The sequence below is a fragment of the Narcine bancroftii genome, chromosome 1 (assembly GCF_036971445.1).
Source record: "Narcine bancroftii isolate sNarBan1 chromosome 1, sNarBan1.hap1, whole genome shotgun sequence".
Lineage (NCBI taxonomy): Eukaryota > Metazoa > Chordata > Chondrichthyes > Torpediniformes > Narcinidae > Narcine > Narcine bancroftii.
In genome coordinates this window covers 342,137,459-342,162,668 of record NC_091469.1, presented here as the reverse complement: position 1 = coordinate 342,162,668, position 25,210 = coordinate 342,137,459, and the positions used below count along the sequence as shown (strand labels likewise).

Here is a 25,210-nt window from a genome sequence, read left to right as displayed (position 1 = left end):
GTAGTTAACTCTCTTTTGAGCATAGTAAGGACATGTAGTCTATACCATCAGTCTCAATAATTACTTGAATGGGTGAAGGGAACAAAGTGATGGTTCCACCTTTATAGAGTTGTGGGATGGTATATCTTTTACCAGAAAAGGCTAGGACAGTAACTTAATGTTTCCCATTGCGGTGTAGGGAAAGCAAGTAGCCTTAGACACAGACACTGGGCTGCTCCTCTGGTGTGGTTGTATTTGGTCCATTTCCATTTACTATTTACCTGACTGTTGGGGACTGACTTCATGGGCTCCAGCCTGCAATTACAACAATCTTCTCAGACCAGGTTCATGCGAGTTGTGACAATTCATTCAGCCTGTTAACATTACCTGGGTCTCAATGTTTTCAGGTTCTCCAAATTGGGTCTATAGTTTTGCAGAGCTAACCTCTCCAACAGAACTTGTGAAGCAAATAAAAAATGTCTGAAGGGAGGTGATTCAATATTTGCTTGTCACTCCTCCAAACACTCTTTAATGTGACCCAGTATCAAAGTTTGGATATTTGATATTACTCCTTCCTAAGTTCTGATGGGAAGTCATTAACCAGAAACTGCGACTTTAGCTCTTTCTCCACAGATGCTGACAAGCTGGCTGAGTTTTTCCAGTGTCCTGGAATTGGCATATTCTGAGGTACTGGCCCAGCATACCGTGATGACCTTTGAAAGTGCCCACCTGAGTGGCTGAGTGGATGGACAGATGCAGCAACACCTGACCACCCCTCCCTTTTGCCACCTGCATGTCTTGGTTATGCTGAGCTCGGGTGGTTGAAACATTAACTACACAATTCAGTCCACCAACAAAATGTGACAGAGAGAAATGTTTCTTTCAGTTTAATTTTTCACTGGATTGTTATTATTTTGTTTTTTGTAAACCCTTTAAAAGGAATGCCATTATAAAATATTAGAATTTACTTGCAGTTAGCAGTTATACATGTAGATTGGATTTCCCTATGATACTATAAGGTTAAAAGTAACAGGGATCATAGTTTTACTGAGATTTATTTTCTGGATTTGTTGGGCAGAGGCTGCTTGAAGGTGTAATTATATGCTACTTGAGTTCTCTGACAGCTTCATTCATGTCAGGAATTCAAATTTGTGCATTTGGGAGCGCGGTCATTAGAAGTGACTCCAGGACCAATCTCAAATCCAGTCATTTTGTTTGATAGCGAGGTGATCTTGTCAAAATAACATTCATACCTGAAGGACAACTCACCACCAGATTCTCAACCACATTAGGGGATGGACAAGTAAATGCTGGCTCAGCCTGAAAAGGCTGCAACCTTTTTGGAAAAAAGAGAACTGGCCAAAGTGGAAGGAGTATCACTGAAATAGTTATGTTACAAAATGGAGAAGAGTCACATAGATGTTCCAAAACCTTGTTGACCGTATTCCATTTCTGTGACATCATGGACAGAACTGACCCAAATGGACCTCAGCTTATCAATATTTAGCAGTTCCAGCTGGATATACAAGACTACTGAATACTATGGCTATTGTTCTGGCTCAGAAACAGTGAATGGCACCATGGCTTAACCCAAAGCTGCTTATCATCTGTCCATAAGATAGTTAATCGCTCTCTTGTATCTAATTACAGATCTATAGGTCAGCATATAATGTAATTAATATTACTAGTCGGCAGCCACCTAAACTGGAAAAAAAATTAAAACAGGTGCTTTTCTTTTTTCTGTAGAGTTGTCTGGAACATTGATGTCGCTTGTAATGGATCTGAGTCTCAGTGATTCTTCAGTCATTTGATCTTCCCCTAATGAGCTGCAAGTTCTCCTTCAAATCTATCCTTAATACTTTTCTGGCTAGTAAATATCCTACAGATCCTTCATCATTGCTGACAGTTCCTACCTGACACTAGTGTGAAAATACCATCACCATAAATACCGCAGAATACAGTGCCTACCAACTTCTCAAGGGCAAACCCTGGATATTAAAAAAGTGTATTTATTTCTCAGTCTTAAACTAGGTATCAGGTGCTTTGAATTAGTGAGTGAACAAAGCAAGGAAGCATTTTTTCCTGATATACCAAATTCAAAATAATCAGCTTCAACTGAAAAGTATGCAATGATTTCCTTTATTGTCAAATTATAGAACAAAAGTGCATCATACAATGTAATTTTAAATAGATATGAGTGACCTTTCCAAAGGAGAGCCAGAACTCTATGTTTCCGATTATTCGAAACGCTCAGGACCAGACATGTATAGGTTAACTGCAATTTCCAGATATCTGAGAAATGGCTTTAAGCAGCCATAGTTTAAGCAGCAGAATGCTTGTATTGGGTGTCGCTGATCCCAACACCTCCCCACCACCGTTGCTGAACTTGCATGGGAGTCTGAGGCTCCCCACTCTGATCCCCGACACCTCTCCACCGCCATGGCCGAACCTGCCCAGGAACCTGAGGTCCCCGCTCCGATTCCCGACACCTCCCCACTGCTGTCGCCGAACCTGCCCAGGAGCCCGAGGTCCCGGCTCTGATCCCAGCCCAGTGGCATCAGCATAATACGTATCAGCAGTTAAAACAACAACAAAGAACAAGGGAAGGCTTTTCAAGCATGAAATAAAGTTCTTTTCAAAAAACTATGTGATCTCTACTTACAAAAATAAGATAAATGCAGCAACATTCAAAATGGCACTAGCAGCGCACTTGAGTACACAAGAGTTCTGTTGGATTCAAAGTAGTGCTTACAGAGCATCAGAGTCCCACTTGAGCACAGCAGGTAAAAAAATATCTTTTTTTCAACTTGTGACATCATGTTTGCTGGTGAAAAGTTTTGTGGACAACTGAGAATTTTGTTAAAGTGGTATAATCGGAAACATGCTGTATTCAAATTGGCATTCCAACAATGCTGTTATATTATAAACCCACATTAACACTCTATTTGTTCCAAGCGTATAAATAATTTTAAAATACATGTTTCTCCAATCAAAATATATGTGATATTGAATATAAATGTTTTCCTTATTAAGATACCCCAATTATCATGTTACATGTTCTCAGCTGCATATGTTAGGTTCCACACATTTGCTTCATTGAGCAAATTACCAGGAATGAGGTATTAACCTACTTAATTTATTCCTAGATGTAATGCCACCAATGATATCCTCTTTGTGTATGTTAGTTTGTAACAACGTAATGAGCTGCAGCTGAACTGTGGTTAAACTGGGAGCAGAACAAAAGCTAGTTTCCTAATAAAATATGACACCAGCAACCATCATTTCTCAGAAAAGACAGGTGGATCTACTCCTTCCCATTACCAAAAAAAATGGCCTGGTCTCTGAGAGTCCTATGTTACAGTATTTTGTGCTGAAAAAAGTATTTGTTACTAAATATATTTTTAGTTGAAACTTATATGTGCATGGAGACCAAACCTTGGAAGATGTTGCCCCATATTTGTTTATAAAAAGTGCAAACATTTCATGGTTCAGAAACATCGCTTCCATCATAGATTATAGACTTTTCAACTGTTAAGCGATAAAACACCTTCTTTGATGTGAACCTAAAAAAAAATGACAGTGTTACTTTGATGTAATAATCATTTGGATTTAATGAGAGATTGCTAGAATACTCCATTTGAGAAGAAATTTAACTCAAATCTGCAGAAAACTGCCAAACTGGAGATGAAAATTAAGCTTTGTTCTACCTTTATTGCAAAAGATTATGATTTAATAACTTGATCAAATAATGCAAGCAACTTACCCACTCAAAACCTGTTCATTTTCATCTCATTGGATTGATTCTACACCTATTCTACAAGATTTACAAGCACTAAGATTGATACATTTCATTTAATCAAGAGTTTTTTCAAGTGTGTTTCCTAGATGGCTCAGGTACCTCACACACTTTACAGAATGGTGTAATATCTGAGTCCAAGAATACCTGAACATAGCAGTTGTTTCATCTTGTGGTCCTAATAAACTCTGCTCCATACGCCAAGCTAAAAAGGCATCCTCACATGAGTATCTCAAAGGATGGAGTTTCATGCACATGTTGAGCTTCTGATCAACTTAAGTGGAGAGTTATGAAACAGCAATAAGCACTTCAAATTCAATGAAGAAGAGCAAAGTAGGAGGGAAGGGGAAAATCCAGTGTAAAGGCACACATTCCCACATTTCCCATAGCAAGTATTGATACATTTCAGAGATATCAGTGAGTATTGAATAAGTTCAAAGCAAAGGACTACCTGCTTGTTTGGGATTTCCTGTGACTTCTATTTGATTACCCAAGGTCTGTCAGGGTAGAAGTCATATTGTTGAAAATTAAATAGCTTCCATGGACAACAAAGAGGTTACAGAGGAGAGGGATACAGCCTTTGGATATAGTGAAAGATACCGGGCATCTTCTTCAGTGTCATAAATGGCAAAGGAGGTCCCGTATGTCGAGGACAGCAGAAGACTGGAAGATGTCACGTATATTTTTAATAATAGAGAAGGAACCCATGCTGAATTCCAATAGTGTAATCTGATCTGTCTCATCCCCATCATCATATTCTCCTGTTGCCTAGGAATGTGTACATCTGTCCACCGACTTCACCCTTTTTAAAAATTCTATCATAACTTAGCAATGTCAAAGAGTAACATTTAGTAGCAAATAAATAACAAACATATCTTTGGGATGCAAGAGGACACTAGAGCATCCAGACAAAGTCAATATAGTCACGAGGAGAGCATGCAAAATCCAGTTGAAGGGTGCGCTAATGGTCATATAAATGCCCTCAATAGCAGCCTCCAATTGTGGGAAACCAGTAATGCACATGAATTCCTTTCATCAAAATTCCACTGAGACATAACCATAATCAAAGTATATGAACAGATCCATGACCTTAAATAGTGATTCATCTGAAGCTACATTGAACATTAAATCATGCAACATCACAGAGATCTACTACAAATACTTGGAAAGATCCTGTTGCAAGGAGGTTGAACTCAAAGCAACTTTGACTATCACGGAGAGAATAGACCATGCATGTTCAAAGATCTTCTCACAGAATTAACACAACTCAATGGTGACAGTCTTTGAAAATATGAGGCAGGTTTAGATAGGATGTGGTATTTCTGAAAAATATGTGGGAGTAGATTCTTTGCAGATGATTATGTCATTGTCTCCACCTAGATGTACTTAGTATGTTGGTAACTGCCTTATCACAGCCTCCAAAAATTAAATTCTAATGGTGATTTAACCACTGCAAAATTTATTGATTAGCTCAGCAATGAATGCTAAATTAAATACACTCTGTTATAGCACTTTTTGTCAAATTTAGAAAATTTGACCAGCTTGAATTCAAAAAGCTGCCCATTCTTGGCTACCTGTACATGGACTTTACAGCATGACTGTGATGTGAGAATTTAATGAGATTTCAAGGTTGCACATAAAAGTTTCAATTTATGTCAGTAATTGAGTAGGAAAATATTTGGCAAATATCAAAGAATGTGAAATTACTCATTTGAGTAGGTGCAAATGTAGAACTGAGGTAAAAACACACTGAAATACAGGAGGAACTCAGCCGGTTTTTTCAAGGTCTAGAGGAGACAAAGATATATTGCCAATGTTTCGGGCCAATACCTCTTCAAGAAATAAGCAGAATAAGCCAGAACAGGAGGCTATACTCCAATATTATGAACTAGTGTTAGTTCAGGAGTTTAAAAAAAGCAGCAACCCAATCTTACCTGGATTTTGCTTATAGGAAGGTTGTGTGTTTTGATGTGTGGTGTGCCACAATGAAAGTAGAAAATAACTTTGATTTATTGAGGGAAATCATTCTGATTGAGGAGATTAAAAATTGTGTTCCTGACGATATTCAAGTGTACTTGGCAGAGAAAAATATTAAAAAACTTGACAAGAATTGGCTAAATTCGCGAAGAATATGCCTAAGCCCACAAGCCTAAGTGGACACAATGGAAAACTTTTCAAAGGAATACTACTGATAATCCAAGTAGAGTAGAAAGAAATCTAGAAGTGAGGTTAAAGGAAGAGAGGAAGAGAAATGGGTCAAGGAAAAATTTTCAAGTCTTATTTTCCACTATTGTAAGAAGCCAGGGCACATAATAGCAAATTGTCCTGTACTGAAAAGGAAGAAAGAGAAAGGGGTGGTACCAATTGCTTATGTTCAGAGTGATAAAGTTAGGGATATTTTTAAACCATTCATGACTGAAGGTTTCATTTCCATTAAAGAAGGATCCAATCAAGTGCCAGTTAAAATCTTGCGGGATACTGGAGTAGTCCAATCGCTTATATTAAGCAACGTTTTGAATTTTGGTGAGGAGACCGATACTGGAGATATGAATTTAATTAAAGGCATTGGTGGTGAAGCAGAGCCTGAACCTTTGCATAGAATAGTGATGAAATCAGACTTAGTTAATGGTCCAGTTACGATAGGGATAAGATCAAGACTGCCGGTGGATGGACCTTCACTTTTGTTAGGAAATGATTTAGCAGAGGGTAAAGTCGTACCTGCAGTGAAACTCACAAGTATGCCATTGGTTTATGAGTCTGAAAAGGATTTGGAAATCTACCCTGCGTGTGCCATTACTAGAGCCATGTCTAGAAAAAAGGTAGAGGTAGAGAAAGTCTGTGATGATCCTGTAGTGGAGGCAAGCATTGAGGACAAACATAAGGATCCAGCTTTGCTGTGGTTAAGAGAAGAATTAATAACTAGACAAAAGCATGATCCTGATCTTGCTGGGATAAGAGATAAAATTCTGTCTAACCAGGAAATTGAAACTGTGCCAGTAGGTTACTTAATTCGGGATGGAATTTTGATGAGAAAGTGGAGACCACAAGTGATACCTGCCAGTGAAAACTGGGCAGTAATAAGGCAAGTTGTAATTCCCAAAACTTACAGGAATGAAATATTAAAGTTGGCTCATAATACACCTTTAGGAGGTCATCTTGGAGTGAAGAAGATGGTAGAAAAGATATGGAAAGTTTAATTGGCCGAAATAGAAGCTGTCACACTTGTCAACTGTTGGGCAAGCCTAATCAAGGACCACCAATGGCACCTTTACAACACATCCCTACTTTCGGGAAGCCCTCCTCGAAAGTGATAGTGGACTGTGTTGGCCCATTGCCAAAAACCAAAGCGGGAAATAAATATTTGTTAACACTCGTGCACAGCTTCAAGGTTTCCAGAGGCTATTCCCTTGAGAGACATTAAAGCAAAGACGATTGTGAAGGCTATGCTAAGATTTTTCACACTGTTAGGCCTACCAAGGGAAATTCAATCAGACCAAGGGAGTAATTTTATGTCTGGAATATTTTAACAGGTGGTGTATGAATTGAGAGCCCATCAAATTGCGTCGTCTGCCTATCATCCTGAAAGTCAAGGGACCTTGGAAAGGTTCCATTTAACTGTGAAAAATATGATGAGGGCTTATTGCGTGGAAAATAAAAAGGATTGGGATGAAGGAATCCATTTGTTATTATTTGCTGTTAGAGAGGCAACTCAGGAGTCTCTTGGTTTTAGTCCATTTGAGTTGGTGTTTGGTCATGAAGTCAGGGGTCCATTACTATTATTGAAGGAACAGTGGATACATAAATAATATACAATCAAATCTGTTGGATTATGTTTTCAAATTTAAAAACAGATTACATCAGGCTTGTAAGATGGCAAGGAAAAATTTAAAAACTGCTCAGGGAAAAATGAAAATTCGATATGATCAAAAAGCAAAAATTAGGGACATTAAACCAGGCGACAAAGTATTGGTTTTGTTTCCAATGCAGTCGAACCCTTTGAGAGCTCAGTTTTCAGGACCATATAGGTGAAATCAAAAATTAACCAGGTCACCTATGTCATTGAGATGCCTGATCGTCGAAGAGAGACACAGGTCTGTCATGTGAACGTGCTTAAACCTTACTTTGAGAAAATGACTGAGGAGGAGACTAGGATTCCAACTAAGGTGCTAGTTTTAGAGGAAAGTAAGGAGGAGATGAGTTTCGTGGAAGGTCATGCAGCACAGAAAGTGCTAAGCCCCAGGCTGGAAAATTCTATAGTTTTGCAAAACTTAGACACCAAGTTAATGCATTCGACTAAATCAGAAAGGGAAGAAATGAAGACATTATTTATGAAATTTAAGGATATATTCCCAGATGTTCCATTAAGAACTACTGTGGCTTGTCATGATGTGGAGGTCAGTGATGCTAAGCCTATTAAGCAGCATCCTTACCGAGTTAATCAGGTAGATTGTTGGATCAAGAGGTGGATTATATGCTCAAAAATGAAATCATCCGAAAATCAAGTTCAAATTGGAGTTTACCCTGTATTCTGGTGCCTAAGCTAGATGGCTCAATTAAGTTTTGTCCAGATCATTGAAAGGTAAACATGGTGACAAAGACTGATGCGTTCCCTATCCCCAGAATAGATGATTGCATAGATAAGGTGGGGAAGGCTAAGTTTCTTACAAAGATTGATCTCTTAAAAGGATACTGGTGTGTTCCTTTGACAGAGAGAGGCAGGGAGATTTCTGCATTTGTTACAACTTCGGGATTGTATGAGTATAATGTTACGCCTTTCAAGATGAAAAATGCACCTGGCCTGGCACATTTCAGAGCATGATTAACGAAGTAATTCAGGCTTTAGAGCACACAGGAGCCTATATCAATGATTTAGTAATTAGTACGGATACATGGGAAGAACACATGCTTGAATTAGAGCAGTTATTTCAGAGACTGGTGGAAGCACACCTCACAGTGAATTTGCACAACAGTGAGTTTGGACAAGCCACTGTAATTTATGTGGGTTATGTGGTTGGACAGGGACAGGTAGCACCGGTTGAAGTGAAAGTATTGGCTATCACTACGTTCCCTATCCCCGGTAATAAGAAAGGTCTTCGGCTACTATCATAGATTTTGTAACAACTTTGCTGAAATTGCACTCCCATTAACAAAAGTATTTGGAAAGAAAGAAAAATTTATCTGGTCAGATGCATGCCAGGAAGCGTTTCTGAAGTTAAAGGCCATTTTATGCCATCAGCCTGTACTTGTGTCCCCTAACTTTGAAAAGCCATTCTCTTTAGCTGTGGACGCCAGTGATGAAGCGGTTGGTGCTGTACTGTTACAGAAGGATAGTGATGGAGTAGAACATCCTATTTTGTACTTCTCGAAAAAGTTTAACGACCATCAACAAAGTTACTCGACCATTGAGGAGGTGTTATTAGCGCTTGTTTTAGCGTTGCAACATTTTGATGTGTATATTTGTACTCCTCAAAAACCATTAATAATATATACTGATCATAATTCATTAGTTTTTCCGTCTAAAATGAAAAATAAGAACAGACGGTTATTGAATTGGAGCTTACTATTTCAAGAGTATGATTTAATTATGGATGGATAATGTAATAGCAGATTGTTTGTCAATATGTTAATCTGGGTAGATATGAATTTAATCACATATTTATTGTAAAAAAAAAGGAGAGTTTATTTTATTTATGTAAAACTTCCATTAATTGTTAAAAATTTGTTCTTGTGGACCAATTTTTTTTTTAGCAGGGGAGGTGTTACTGAGTTCTGTGTTGTGTATTGGCCTATATGTTGTGTGGTTTTATGTTAAAAAGTGACAGTTTGTCTTAGAGAGCCAAGGTGAAGGTGAAGATGGACTGCTAAGAGAGTGGGAGACGGACTGAGCATGTGCAGAAAAATGATCTAAATATTTCTGGACATGGACGATAAACCACCACTGGGGGTGCTGTGGAGTGGAAGAAGACCCAGAGCATGAGTTATGGTCTAGAGGACAGTTTAGAATGTTGAGATTTCAAAAAGAATGAACCTTCCAAAGGTAGCCAGAAGGATCTGGACCAAGCCAGTGTTCCTCTCTCTGCAAGCAACACAAGACCACTTCTAATTTTGTGCTCTCTCTCTCTCTCTTTCAAAGATCTTTTGGCTTCAGTTTACCAAACAAACCAAATTTTGTTTATGATCTTTGCTTCCGTTGAGATCGAAGTTTTATGAGTCTTGTGTGTTTTTCTGTGGGCTGGTTGGAAGTGTAGCTTAGACTTTGATCACGTATGCTATATTTCGGCTGGGGAATTTATTAGTTTAACAAGTGGGCATTGTTATAGAAGGCGGGGCAGATTTTGAATTAAAGTTTGAAGGTGATTTTTTTTTGTTAATAAAGTAATTGTTCATCTTTACTGCTGTGTAATATGCCTTCTCTCTGGTTGCTGGTTTGATCTTGTAACAACAGGAATCAATCAGGAGATGCATGACCAATGATGCCATTAGGTGCACGGCTCATGATATAGATACATAAGAGGCACAAAACTGAAATGAACAAGAAAGTGTCTAAGCCTTTGGTCTATTGTATGATTTTTGCATTCAAAGAGATACTGTTAAATTATGTTACGATGATTTATCCTTAATGACATGCTGTTGCTGAAGGATTCAATAGTCAGTGAAGGCATTTGGAATGAAGAGAACATATCAAATTTAAGAACAACTGATGTAGCTCACCTTGAAAAAGAGTTGTCGAATATCAGTAAATACTGCCCTGCATTCCTGGCCTTCATTTGGCCTTGTATTGTTTCCTTATGAGAATTACAACGTGTTAAAGGAATTAAAACCTATGTGAAAATAAAACAATGAATAAAATTACATTAAAAAAAAACAAAATAAAATCTCCAAAGTGTTCTTTTATGTGATATTTTACTTTGGAAGAAAATAAGTCTCCTCATAAATCACTATTGGTTATGTCCCCAGATGTTTAGATGCAATTCTCTTTACTCAAAGTGTTGGTTTGAAAATTAAAATAGACGATAGTTTAACAGTATAAGATAGAGTCATGTATAAACCAAACTGAAGCATACTGGAAACTGAGCTACATCATTAAGTTCTATAATCTGAGTTAACAGCTTGTCCAGTAAAATACAGTGAACTTCGGGCAGCTTTGTTCACGGTCATAGAGCGATCCAACACAGACTTTGCAGCTCAGCTAGTCCATGATGTCCCTCAACCCCAAATTTTAAATAATCCTACCGTAACCCATTTTAACCTGCCCACATTCCCATCAATTTTCTCCCCTAGTCAAGTGGCATTATGCTCAGATCGCAACCTCTCTCTTAATCAAGATGAAAGAGATGATCATTGACATAAGGAGAGGGGGCAGAGGTCACAGCTATGTCCACATTCACGGTGCTGGTCAAAAGCGCAGATAGCTTAAGTTCTTGGAAATAACTATCTCCAATGACCTAAACTGAGGAAAACATGTATATATGGGTGTACAGGTGACCACAGAAAGCAATCTTGCTGGATGTATCACAGACTGAAATGTGAGCTACTCTGCTGGAGACCAGAAGTTCAGAAGGCAATGAATGCAGCTCAGAAAATGATGCAAACTTCCCTCCCCTCCATGGACTTTATCCACATATCCCACTGCTCCTCCTATTGGAGAGATGAAAGGTTTAAGAATGCAAAAGCACATACAAACAGCCTGAAAGACAGTTTCTCCCCTGCAACCATCAGGCTCCTGAATGGACCCAAAATCAGTACTACCTTGTTTGGTGCTAATTAATCTTTCTTTTCATTGAAATCCTGTACTCTATAACTGTGCTCTTTGCAACACCATCTGAATGTTGGAGATAACCTGTTAGTCTGCTTGCAGAAAAATACTTCTCACTGTACTATGTATTTTGAGACAAATAAACTTGCATGCAAACCAAGTTACTATGGGAAATGTACAATGGTCATTTAACCTATCAACCCACATGTATTTGGTATGAGTGGGACCACCGAGAGAAAACCCACACCAACACATGGAGAACATGCAAACACCAAAGAAAGGTTCGGAAGTCCGAATCTGATCACTGGATCTAAGAGCCTGGCTCTCTAATAGCTATACCACTGTGTTTACCTTGAATTTCAGTCCTGGGGAACAAATGTGGATAAATGAATGCAAATAGCAGCCCTTAATTATGCTTTGAGATCAAAGGTGCACTCTTATGCTTCCCTGTTCTACAACAAGCAACAAAAAGAAACTGTATTTACCTTCTTGGTGGATCTGCTTATTAAGCTACGTCAATAAAATGAAACCTGACCAGAGAAAATCAACACTTGCTCCATTCAGGCCAATGCCAACTTGGCAAAGAGATTCCTTTATGAGACTGACAGCTCCAATTCAATATTTTCATATGAACACCCATCCAAATGCCCCACTTGCTATTTTAGGTTGCTGCTTAGATGCCTACAACGTTGTTTATTACTAGAATGCTTATACCTATAATGAAGCACTGAAATGATACAAAGTAAGAAAAATCAAGTGCCACAAACATAATTTCTTCCACAATTTATCCATCGTGCAAGGTATAAAGAAATGTAAGCCACAGGACAAAACATCACAAACCAGATGAAAGGCTCTTGGATGATGCAAGCTGGGAATCTAATTACAAGCATGAGAAAATTGTGCTAAGTGAATACAAATTTTCTTTTTATTTTGTAGGTGATCTCTCAGACATATGATCCTGTATATATATCCTGTAATTTGCATAAATATCACATCAAATCATCAGTAAAGGAGGCATTCAGGTAACTCTGAAGTTCCAACCTAGCAATGAGGTAACAGAATGCTGCCTTGCACTCAGGGGCCTTTCCTTTGACTGGAGTGATTCAAAATACTTTGCAGTAGGAGCCAAACACGGTGATTACACTCTGCAGCACACAATGAGATTGAAGATTACACTTTTCTGTCTATCTCTGGCAACTTTCTTCCACCACTGCCTTAAACATTTTCAGAGATTCTGCCTCCACCTCCCTTTGAGGAGAATTCCAAACAATCATAATTCTGGAAAAAAATTCTGAAAAGCCAATTTAAATATTTTTTAGCAGTCTGTTTAAAAAAAATCTGAATATTATATTACAAAATGGAACCAAAAGCAAAGATGGATAATTGTGATGGAATCCTATCTCTTTGACCCTTTTATATAATGTCTTGAAAAGCCTTGTTTACATGAATATTAGCTGGCTAAGTTCTTTAGATGTGCTGGAAGCATCCTCCTAATCCTCTAAATTTGCGCATTTGAGAGTATCCTAATTGTTACTTGCAGCAAAATTGGTACAGGATGATAATGAGATGCTTTACTGTAAAGGTCAGACAAAATAGTTAAATGTGAGCCGGTCGGGGGCGTGGCATGATGCCGTAGGAGGAAGACATGGAAAACGTCTCTCCTGACAGAATTAATTAATGCCCAAATTTTTTTTTTAACTCTAATTGTTTATAAATCAGCTTATAAGAGATCTCAGAAAATGGCTACGAAAAAAGCTAAATCTCAAACTTCAAAAACCAAATGATCAGAACTTTGTGAGAAGATCCAGGACCTACCTTGAAGACTCAGCCTCCAATTTTAGTTCCAATTTTAGTTCCTCTTCAGCCCAGGACGTCAAAGGCCACATGGGTATGATTCAGACTCCAGTGCTGCCGTCTCAGAGAACTGGGAAGGGCAGCACTGGAGCATGCAAAAAACTTGTTGAGCCGGCTCCAAAGCCAGATACATGCGTGGGACTTTGCACATGTGTGCTGTTGAAACGGCTGTTAAGGAAGTGGAGGACCCGACATTGGCAGCAGTGGCTAGATATACGCGGGTTAAACAAAAGGCCCGATCGGATTTCCAGCCACTGACAACTTCTACAGAGGAAGAGGAGGAGGAATCAGAAGGAGAGGAAGAAAGTTTTGTGCAGCAATCTCAAGGAGAAGAAACAGATGATGATGCAGATGACCAAGATGTTCAAGTTAAAGGGGGGCATATTATGTCACCCCAACTCACCTTGACCCACAGGTCTTTGAAAAAAATCTTTGAAAAAATTGATTTTATTAGACAAAAAATGGATGCCAAATTTGCTGAGGTTAAAGCTGACTTTACAAATCAATTGGATGTGATTAAAGAAGAAATAACTGCAATAAAAAGAGATGTGAGAAATGTAATAAATCTGTGGATAAAATTAAAATAAAAGTTCAAAAAATTGAATATGATTTTCATGATTGTTGTATGGATGTGGAACAATGTAAAGATACAGTTAACAAGATTGAAGATTCTTTTACAGCTTGGGAAGTTGTGAAAAATAATTTAATGGATAAAGTTGATATGTGGGAGAATCAAAACAAAAGGGAGAATGTGAAAAGTGTTGGTCCGCCTGAAGATTTTGAAGGTAATAATTCTGTGAAATTTTTTCAAAAGTGGATACCCAAAAATTTTCCAAATGGTTTGGAGCTTGACAGGGCACATACAGCTCTAAGGAAAAAACCATATCTAGGAAAACCACCACGCTCTGTCTCGATTAAGTGTCTACGTTATCAAGAAAGGGAAATTATTTTAAAAATTGCACTTCAGAGGGAAAGGGAGCAACGAGGTCCTTTGATAATTCAGAATAATAGATTATTATTTTATCCTGATTTGAGTAATGAAATTGTCAAAAGAAGAAAAGAATTTAACCCAGCCAAATCTGTTTTGTGGAATAAGGATTATAAATTTGCATTTCATTACCCAGGAATCTTTCATGTTTTTTTATAGACAGTATCAATCTCAATTTTTTTCAAATGAATTCGAAGCTTTGGAGTATACTAATTTACTACCTAATGTCAAGCAAAATTGTGGTTCCTCGTCTGTATTTCAAAAAGAAAGAGATTAAGAAAAGATGAGAGAAGAGAGTTCGCCTGGGGGGCTACTGACTGAAGTTCAATTGAAATCGGTGAAGATCAAGCCAATTGGGACCTTGAAGAAGCATACCATACTTGACTGACTTAAATTTGATTATGATATTCTGTTTGGGGCAGGGGGGGCGGATTTCTTTTTGTTTCCGTTTTCCTCTTCCGAGGCTTCGTGCCACTAATGGTGAGGGCCACTTTTCAATAAATAAGGGAGTTAGTGCTGACCTAATAGGTGCTTTTGGGGTTTTATTTTTCTTTCTATTTTTTCTCTTTTTTTTATTATTTGGGGTTTCTTACTTAGAAAAAAATTTAAAAAGAGGAAATGAGAGCCGGTTACTTTACTGTGCCAAAATAGTGAAGAAAACAATTTGATCATGTGCTTGTCACTGTAGATGTGAAAAAACTCAACGTGGAATAATATATCAGTAATATTTCAGCAGAAATTATAAATCCATATTGGGAACTATAAGTGAGAAATATTTAAGACATCTCCAAGCAACTGAAGTCAAGGTAATTTGTCAATAAGAAATAACAACAAAAGATAAGTGTGAGCCAAACCACACAAAATATCAATTCAGCGAAAGGGCAGTATGCAGACATCTGTGATGGCAGCATGAGGAAATAGAACTTAGAACAATGCAGCACTGAAACAGGCCTTTCGTCCCATGATATCCGTGCTGACTTTGTGCCAATTTAAACTAATCTCATCTGCCTTCAGGTGGTCTATGTCACTCCATCTAATGCCTGTTAATGTGCCTAACTAAATGCCTCTTAACTGCTGCCCTCATATCTGATTCCACCACTTTCCGTGGTAGTGGGTTCTAACCACTCTGTATCTGTATATAATGTTATAATGGTGATAATAATTATTATAATGTTTTCATCAGGTATATAAAAGTGTAATTTTCTGTTGTTTATAATATGTATTATAATTCTCCAGCTAAATTCAATCTTTGAAAATTCAATGTTCAAGCAGTTAAATTCAATCTTAGAAATGTACATGAAATTTGGGAAAGTAACAACTGAAAAAGTAATCTAAAACAACAGTACATCTCCCCTTACCTTGCATTGCTCACATGACATTTCTTCAGAATCTTGATAAACAATGCTAAATGATATGCTCTTTGGTTCAGAAGAAAATACCCAGCCAATGGTAAAACCACATTCTTTAACTGTAATAGGTATAAGACTGTAGCAACTGGATTTAATAAAAAGCTCTCTGTTACTATTTCCAAACTGTTGAATTTCTTCCATTGTGAAGGGTATTTTGAGCCTAAAATAGAAAAGAAAACAAAAAAATTTAAACAACAGCTTCCCTTTAAATAGGTTTGCTGAGAAAGACATTGCAAAGTGCTTCATACCAGAGCATTATTAAACATAATTAGACACTAATCTACACAAGGAGATGTTAGGAGAGATGCACTAAACCTTGATCAAAGATGTCGGGTTTTCTGCAGCATCTTGGAGAAGCAGAGGATTTGTGTGGCTGAATGTTGAAGACATAAGTACTGATAGTAGAGTAATTAACATCAGTGGTGCAGAAAAAGTTGGAATAGCAGGTGCACAAAATCTCAAAGAGCTACAAAACTAGAGAATATTATGGTGATAAGACATAAAAAACCATAAAACAAATTTGAAAACTCGAAAATTCATGAATGAACATATTTATGGATGTGGAGTCAATTAAAGATATGTACAGTCATGTGTAAACACCATGAATGTTCGGGTGAAATAATTGTTTTTGGTGATGTTTAGGAGTAGAATTTGTTTTGAAGCGAGTAAATAGATGCAGATTTCAAGTTACAGAGATTGAAAAACAATCAACATGCTGGAACTGTAGAATGAAGAACACAGCCTACTGCTGCAAATACAAAATGAGGAAAAGCATCTAGACATATTCATCAGATTAAGTAGCTTCCATTCAGAGAGAGAGAGAATCATTAGTGTTAAAGTTGGGTGGCATTTCATCAGCTCAGTTCTCACGCAAATAAGAAAGGACAGCGAACTGAATCATACAATTTAATAGTGAGTCCCAGGGGCTGCAATATACTCAACAGAAGATGTGCCGCTCATACAGAGCTGGATTGAAACATTTTAGGAATCACATACAGGAGGTCAGAGAAGAAGGTGCAATGAATTAAGGTGGTACGGCAGAATGAAAAAGCTTTTGATAAGGTCCCACACGAGAGACTGGTGTGCAAAATTGGAGAACGTGGTTGTCCTGTTTGGAAAGTATCAGGTTTGGTGGGTTCACAGTGAAACGTGTCTGGACACAAATGTTACAATCAGAGGTAACTTTATTGAAAACACTGGAGATAAACAGGAGAAAAAGTCAAATGATATTTAATTTACGACTAACTAACTACATAAACATTCACATTGGACACAGGTTGGACTCTAATAACAGTGGCTGCCTATCATCTACACCGGGGCAGGCAACTTTTTACCATGCGTGGGCCAGATGGTGTGTCAGTGGTTGAACGGCGGGCCACATAAATAAATTAGATTAATAGAGATAGATGGAATAAATACGAATATGTATTTCAGTCAGGGAAGGCATCTTCAGATCTGGAAATGCACCAAAAATCATGTGTCATTAAATGACACAATAAAAACAAAACATAAAAGTCAAAAAGGAGAAAAATTAATCACAATGAAAACAAAATAACTAACCCCAAAACAGATCGCAGTGAGAGGGGAAAATCTCACACAAAGAGAGGGTGAACCTCACGCGGAGGGGTGGGGGGGGGGCTCTCACGCAGGGAGGGGGGCTCTCACGCAGGGAGGGGGGCTCTCACGCAGGGAGGAGGGCATGTCATAGAGAGAGGATGAGTCAGAGAGAGAGAGGAAGTGACAGAGAGCGAGAGAGGGATTTACGCACAGATAGGGAGAGTCCAAACCCGAGTGAGCAAGTCCAGCACTCTTGAGAGGCAGATGAGTGCAGAGATGAGTCACGCAGAGATGGTGTACACACACACAAAGTCTCAAATACAGAAACAGGAAGAGAGGGAGAGAGGAGTACCATACAGATAAGCTGAAAGAGCGTTATAGAAAGAGGTGGTGTTGCAGAAAGAGAGAGAGAGAGAGGTAGATTCTCAGACATGAGTCTCTAATAGAAGAAATGGATGTCACACAGAAGGCTCTCACAGACAGCAGGATAATGTCAGCGTGAGCAAGGGGAGAATGACACCGCAGGAGGGGAAGAACGGCACCGCGGGAGGGGGAGAACGATACTGTGGGAGGGGGAGAACATAAAGGTGTTGGGAGTCTTGAGCAGAGGGCATGGAGGGAATCTCAAGCAAAAGGTGGGGGAGTCTCATGCAGAGGGCAGGTTGGGGTTTCCAAAGTACAGAGAGTGGAGCCTCTAACAGAGAGTGGGGGAGCCACGCATAACGAGGGAGCCGTGCACTGAGGTGGAGCTCCCACTGATGGGGGGGGACGAGCCGTTCATCGATGGTTGGAACCATGCACGGGGTGGGGGGCGTGTGTTTGTCCCTCACACCAAGGCTGGCAGCCGCACACCAGGATGGATATATTTGGATCGAGGGTCATATCTGGCCTGCAGGCCATAAGTTGCCCATCTCTGTTCTACACGGTATGAGACAAAAATTATAACAGTGCAAGAAGGTGCATCGGGCACAAGGGACTCTGATACCAGTGGCTGCTTACCCTACCATACTCTCCCGCACGTGTACACATTGTTCAGACAGGGACTTTCAAACTCACTCACAATTCCCTGTACCAACAGGAATGCAGCTCTCTGCAAGCACTGATTTGTCACAGTGTTACAGTTCAATGCAAGGTAGTGCACACTTTACCCACGACACCCCGGTGACGTCCACAGGAGCATCCTGGTAGGGAGCGATGTCCAGGACTTGGAGCAAAAGGCAGAGAGAGAGAAATGTGGTATGCATCGATGTTTATACTGTTCTGAGCTGGGCATCTGGCCAATGATGGCACTTAATCAATTAAATAAACCAGCGGGTGGCCGGAGTCCATCCTTGATTGGCAGGTAATGTGGCTGCCGAATAAGTTTCAAATAGTGAGATCACGTAACCCTCCACAATGTTCCAGACAGGAAGGCTACGTGTTCTTCCATAATCCACATATAACAATGGTAGAGGATGCAGTTTATTGACATGCTTTGGCAGCCAGGCATGAAGATTCAAGATTTTTTTTTATTGCCATGTAATAAAACAGAAAAATGTGATATTATATGAAATTTCCTTTAGTCTACCGTAAGGCAAAGATTTGCCATGTGCAAAAATTGCCCAAAACCCCTACAGTCAGTGAAAGAGAAGCAAGAGAGTCCTCCCAGAGTCACTTAATATCCAAGGATTTGCCTCCAGCACACTTATAACCATATAACCATATAACCACTTACAGCACAGAACAGGCCAGTTCGGCCCTACTAGTCCATGCCGTAGCAAATCCCCACCCTCCTAGTCCCACTGACTAGCATCCGGTCCATACCCCTCTAGTCCCCTCCTATCCATGTAACGATCCAGTCTTTCCTTAAATGTAACCAATGATCCCGCCTCGACCATGTCTGCCAGAAGCTCATTCCACATCCCCACCACCCTCTGCGTAAAGAAATTTCCCCTCATGTTCCCCTTATAATTTTCCCCCTTCAATCTTAAACCATGTCCTCAGTCATATCGCCTTCAGTCAAAACACTGGCATTCCTGAGCTCCAGATCCAAAACTCTGACACAATCAGGAAGCCCTCAGGGCCCTTGGCATCCTCTTGGATCTCGGTTTTGATACCTAGTACCCCTTAAGCCAGTCTCGAACAGTCCGCAGCCTGGTATGAGTCCCTTGGACTGCAGTCGCCCACAGCCTGCGTGGGTTCCTATGCTCGAATCACCAATAGCCTGCTATTTGTTTGTTCTTCAGCCCCAGAGCCTCTCACTGGTCTGCTGCCATTGTCACCGACCTGTGGGTCATCTCCTCTGCTTTTCCTTCTCAAATGGAGGAGTTGCCTCCTGTTTCGTGGTTCCCTGCGCCAATCCTCTGCTTCCTCAGAGTCGGCAACCCCTGTGGCCGCTGCCGATAATAGGCACCATTATTTTGCATCCAGTCACTGCCAGCTTGGGTGCAGAGAGTGGTAATAAATTGGTCTTTTTCAGATTGACAGGCAAATTTACTGGGAGATACAAGATTCAGTGCTCGGGCCCCAGTTAGTTACAATATATATTCATGATCTGTACAAAAGAATTAAATGTTATATCTCTAAATTTGCAGATGACACAATGCTGGATGGAAGCATAAGCTGTGAGGGCGATTTCAAGATACTGCAAAATAACATGAATGATAAGGAGAGTGGGAAAATATAAAGCAATGTGAGGTTATCCACATTGGTGACAAAAAAATGTAGGCACATTAGTATATGGATGGTGATAAATTAAGGAAAAGTTGAGATGCAACAAGACCAGCATGTCACAGTGCGAGTGCTTAACTTGTAATTTAAGATAATTGTTCTGTTTTTGCATTTAAATATTCTGTAAACTGACCTTGTTATTCACTGATTTTCTGCCCCTTTTGAGTCACATTTTTGAGCATTTAATCTCTCTTAACCATATAACCACTTACAGCACAGAACAGACCAGTTCGGCCCTACTAGTCCATGCCGTAACAAATCCCCACCCTCCTAGTCCCACTGACCAGCACCCGGTCCATACCCCTTGTAAGGTAAAACATCATGAGATGGGAATGTGTAAGGAGTTACCCTGTACAGGGCTGTAACAAGATGTGAATGCCTCCTTGTACTTACAAGATAAGAGAGACATTGATGGATTGAGAGGCAGGAAGCTAGCAGGGAAAGGATAGCAACAGTTTTAGTCATTGGACAAGTAATGATATGATGATGTTCTAAGCATGTATCCAAGGGTATAAAAAATCACCATTTTGCTGATAACGGCAGAATGCATTCTCCGACTAACATGGTTAGTTGCAAGTGTTACAATCCGGTAATAAAGAACAAAGAACCCTGATTTCGACTCAGCCTGGTGTTTGTCTCACTCATTCATGAACAAAGCAGACCTAACAATTTGGTGACCCCGACGTGATGGGTGAGTGAACACTGGACGACGGTTTCTGTTTTTTCTGACAATCATCTCAGCCGGCTGATAAAAAGGTCCAGAGAAGCCTGTTTTAACAAAATTCTCTTTTTTTTTAAATCTTTATGATTGTCAGTAAGAACTGGAGATCGGACAAATTAGACGACCACAATTGAAGGTCGCATGCCAGGATTGTAACACGTAAGTGATTACAGACAAGATAAAAGTCCTTAAGGTGTTTGAATGACATTTATTAAGTGCTTCGCAAGAAACTACTAGAGTTTAAAAGTCTTTATTGTGTCGTTGCAAAGTCCAATAGAGTGAGAAGGTGGTCTATAAACAATTGAGGACCTGAGTTTTCTGCCCTAAACTGGTTATTAAGAGGAGAAATCTCCCACGTGAAGGTTGGGCTTTGAAAGAAAACAAAGGTTCAGGCTTATTGGCCTCAATTGTATCTGAGAGACTGACTTATAAATGTCCGGTAGGTATGATAATGTCTGTACACTTGAGAAGTTAAGAATTTATTTCCCCAATTCGCCGTGGTGGAATACCACAGCAGACACTAGAGACCTTGAGACAACAAAAAAAAGTACTCAGGGACGCCTGCCTGGTGAACAAGAACGACGACAGAAGGCTGCGACAGCTGTGTCCGGATCAGGCATTCGAACGCTGGTCACGAGGACCATAGAGAGAGCCTTTGCTGACCGTGATGAACTGCCTCCGAAATATCAAGCTGTGCAGGCTGTGGAGCAAGACTTTCTCACATTACAGGAGGCGGAGAAAGTTGCTGAGATCGATCTGGAGTCGGAAGGGGAATGTGATGGGAAGGAGGGATTGTGAATTAGATTGTTACACATATAATTTTAACCTTGCTTGTAACCTAAATATTATAACCTTGATTGTAGAACAAATATTATGAATTAGATTGTAGACCATATGTTAACTTGGGAATTTACTAATGTACGGGGGGTTAGCTAGTTTTTTGCTTGGGGGAAAATGGGATGAAACTTGTAAACGGGCAATGGGATCGGGGTGACGGATGGGGGGTGTACGCAAAGGAGGGTTGGGGGAGCCCTCGCCCACCAGCCGAACTACCCTGTGAACAGAACCCGTATAGAGCTTGGCAATAATAGGCGAACTAATGTAACGCGGTGGTAGCATAGTCAGGGCGAGATTGTCCTCTAAAGAGGACAAAGGAGGGATTGTAAGGTAAAACATCATGAGATGGGAATGTGTAAGGAGTTACCCTGTACAGGGCTGTAACAAGATGTGAATGCCTCCTTGTACTTACAAGATAAGAGAGACATTGATGGATTGAGAGGCAGGAAGCTAGCAGGGAAAGGATAGCAACAGTTTTAGTCATTGGACAAGTAATGATATGATGATGTTCTAAGCATGTATCCAAGGGTATAAAAAATCACCATTTTGCTGATAACGGCAGAATGCATTCTCCGACTAACATGGTTAGTTGCAAGTGTTACAATCCGGTAATAAAGAACAAAGAACCCTGATTTCGACTCAGCCTGGTGTTTGTCTCACTCATTCATGAACAAAGCAGACCTAACACCCTCCAGTCCTCTCCTATCCATGTAACTATCCAGTCTTTCCTTAAATGTAACCAATGATCCCGCCTCGACCGCGTCTGTCGGAAGCTCATTCCACATCCCTACCACCCTTTGCGTAAAGAAATTTCCCCTCATGTTCCCCTTATAATTTCCCCCTTCAATCTTAAACCATGCCCTCTAGTTTGAATCTCCCCCACTCTTAATTGAAAAAGCCTATCCACGTTTACTCTGTCTGTCCCTTTTAAAATCTTAAACACCTCTATCAAGTCCCCTCTCAATCTTCTACGCTCCAGAGAAAAAAGCCCCAGTTTGCACAAACTTTCCCTGTAACTCAAACCTTGAAATTCTGTCAACATTCTCGTGAACCTTCTCTGCACTCTCTCTATTTTGTTTATATCTTTCCTATAATTTGGTGACCAAAACTGTACACAGTACTCCAAATGTCTTGTACAATTTCATCATCCTTGACATCATCCCTTTTGCAGAACTTGTCTCATGTTCTCTTCACCTCTCTCAACCTTAGAGTTAATAATCTATGTATATCACATGCCCTTTGACCCAACTTGTTTATGCGGCTCAAGTTTTCTCTCTGAGCTTGTTCCATTTACTGTGCTTGGCCTATATCCCTCTTTTCCTGTCCAAATTAGCTTTAAATGTCATAATTGTACTTGCCTCTTCAACTTCTGGCAGATTGTTCCACAAACCCACCATTCTCTATGTGAAAAAAGTTGCCCGTCAGATCCCTTTTCAATTTTTCCTCTCTCAACTTAAACCAATGCCCTTCAGTTTTTCAACTCTCCTACCCTGACAAAAGGACCATGACTATTCATCTTATCTATGCCCTTCAGTCTCCTAAGCTGCAAGAAAAAAAGTCCCAGCCTATCTAGTCCCTCTTTATAACTCAAATAACATCCCAGTAACATTCTTTGACATCTGTTTTGCACCCTATCCAGCATAATGAAATCCTTTGACAAAGGGTGATTGGAACTGTCCACTAACTGTGGCAATATACAGCTATAATCTTTTCTGTATCTCTTAAAATTCATGTGATTTCAAACTTTTTCCAGTTCCGACGAAAGGTCAACAACCAAGGAGGACAAAGCGGTTGACAATATCAGAAGATATAAATGATCCTTTGCTGACCATTTGGAAGGAAAAAAAAAATCAGAAAGGGTTTTTTTTAATGGGATATTAAACTTAATTTAGATAGGGACAAAACACATGCTGCAATAATCTCTTCTGGGTCCTTGAAGCTCCTATGTTCCATTTGATCTGGATATCTTTGATATGATACTCACGTCATCTCACCACACTTCAACAGATTAATCTCTGCATCTTGCATAGGTTGCCTGGTTCCATCTTCATTTGGAATTCTTGTGCCATCTACTGATGATGCATCATGTGCTGGACTTCTGAAAAAAGTTAATTTATATAATTGGATGTGCAATATATTTCACAAGTTAAAGGTTTAAGGTTCATAAACATAGAGCAGGTTAATTTTCAAGATTGAAAAATCTACTACAGGGGCTCCCCGGGTTACAAATAACCTGATTTACAGAGATGTGACTTTACGCAAATTCTCCCATTTAAAACATTTTTCGAGCTAGAAAAAATATTAATAATGTTCCATGGTATTAATTAACCATTGGATTTAGTGTATTCTTCTTCTTCTTCTCTTTCTTTGGCTTGGCTTCGCGGACGAAGATTTATGGAGGAGTAATGTCCACATCAGCTGCAGGCTCGTTTGTGGCTGACAAGTCCAATACGGGACAGGCAGACATGGTTGCAGCGGTTGCAAGGGAAAATTGGTTGGTTGGGGTTGGGTGTTGGGTTTTTCCTCCTTTGTCTTTTGTCAGTGAGGTGGGCTCTGCGGTCTTCTTCAAAGGAGGTTGCTGCCCGCCGAACTGTGAGGTGCCAAGATGCACGGTTTGAGGCGATATCAGCCCATTGGCGGTGGTCAATGTGGCAGGTACCAAGAAATTTCTTTAAGCAGTCCTTGTACCTCTTCTTTGGTGCACCACTGTCTCAGTGGCCAGAGGAGAGCTCGCCATATAACACGATCTTGGGAAGGCGATGGTCCTCCATTCTGGAGACGTGACCTACCCAGCGTAGTTTGATCTTCAGCAGCATGGATTCAATGCTGTTGGGCCCTGCCATCTCGAGTACTTCGATGTTGGAGATGAAGTCGCTCCAATGAATGGAGCGGAGACAACGCTGGTGGAAGCGTTCTAGGAACCATAGGTGATGCCGGTAAAGGACCCATGATTCGGAGCCGAACAGGAGTGTGGGTATGACAACGGCTCTGTATATGCTAATCTTTGTGAGGTTTTTCAGTTGGTTGTTTTTCCAGACTCTTTTGTGTAGTCTTCCAAAGGCGCTATTTGCCTTGGCGAGTCTGTTGTCTATCTCGTTGTCGATCCTTGCATCCGATGAAATGGTGCAGCCGAGATAGGTAAACTGGTTAACCGTTTTGAGTTTTGTGTGCCCGATGGAGATGTGGGGGGGCTGGTAGTCATGGTGAGGAGCTGGCTGAGGGAGGACCTCAGTTTTCTTCAGGCTGACTTCCAAGCCAAACATTTTGGCAGTTTCCGCAAAACAGGACGTCAAGCGCTGAAGAGCTGGCTCTGAATGGGCAACTAAAGCGGCATTGTCTGCAAAGAGTAGTTCACGGACAAGTTGCTCTTGTGTCTTGGTGTGAGCTTGCAGGTGCCTCAGATTGAAGAGACTGCCATCCGTGCGGTACCAGATGTAAACAGCGTCTTCATTGTTGTATATTCATTGTGTATATTCCATTAGTTTAATGAGTTAGTTATTGAATTAATAAAATAATTCTAGCAAGTGCATGTATAAAAACATTTGGTTACTATTGAAAATTGACGTGCATCACTCATGGAGAAATCGGCTTAAACCGACAGTTC

The 25,210-nt window shown here is 39.9% G+C and overlaps 1 protein-coding gene and 1 long non-coding RNA gene across 7 annotated transcripts in view; one reads left to right on the top strand and one right to left on the bottom strand.

Annotated features, from left to right (window-relative positions):
• Positions 1-2,099: 2,099 nt before the first annotated feature.
• Positions 2,100-25,210, bottom strand: part of fyco1a (FYVE and coiled-coil domain autophagy adaptor 1a) — a 169,718-nt gene continuing 146,607 nt past the window's right edge. For 4 of the 6 annotated variants that reach the window (XM_069910198.1, XM_069910190.1, XM_069910206.1 and 1 more), the window contains exons 15-18: positions 23,591-23,704; positions 15,732-15,942; positions 10,487-10,596; positions 2,100-3,542 (exon numbers count right to left, since the gene is read on the bottom strand). In XM_069910198.1, coding sequence (XP_069766299.1) covers positions 3,461-3,542; positions 10,487-10,596; positions 15,732-15,942; positions 23,591-23,704 — 517 coding nt within the window. In that variant the 3' untranslated portion in view covers positions 2,100-3,460. Of the gene's footprint in view, positions 3,543-10,486; positions 10,597-15,731; positions 15,943-23,590; positions 23,705-25,210 lie in introns of those variants that run through there. The other 2 variants (XM_069910223.1, XM_069910231.1) reach the window with 2 other exon arrangements.
• On the top strand, positions 20,423-21,302 carry LOC138749208 (uncharacterized). Its single transcript, XR_011348481.1, has 2 exons — positions 20,423-20,739; positions 20,864-21,302. It is a non-coding gene; the product is annotated as an uncharacterized lncRNA (long non-coding RNA).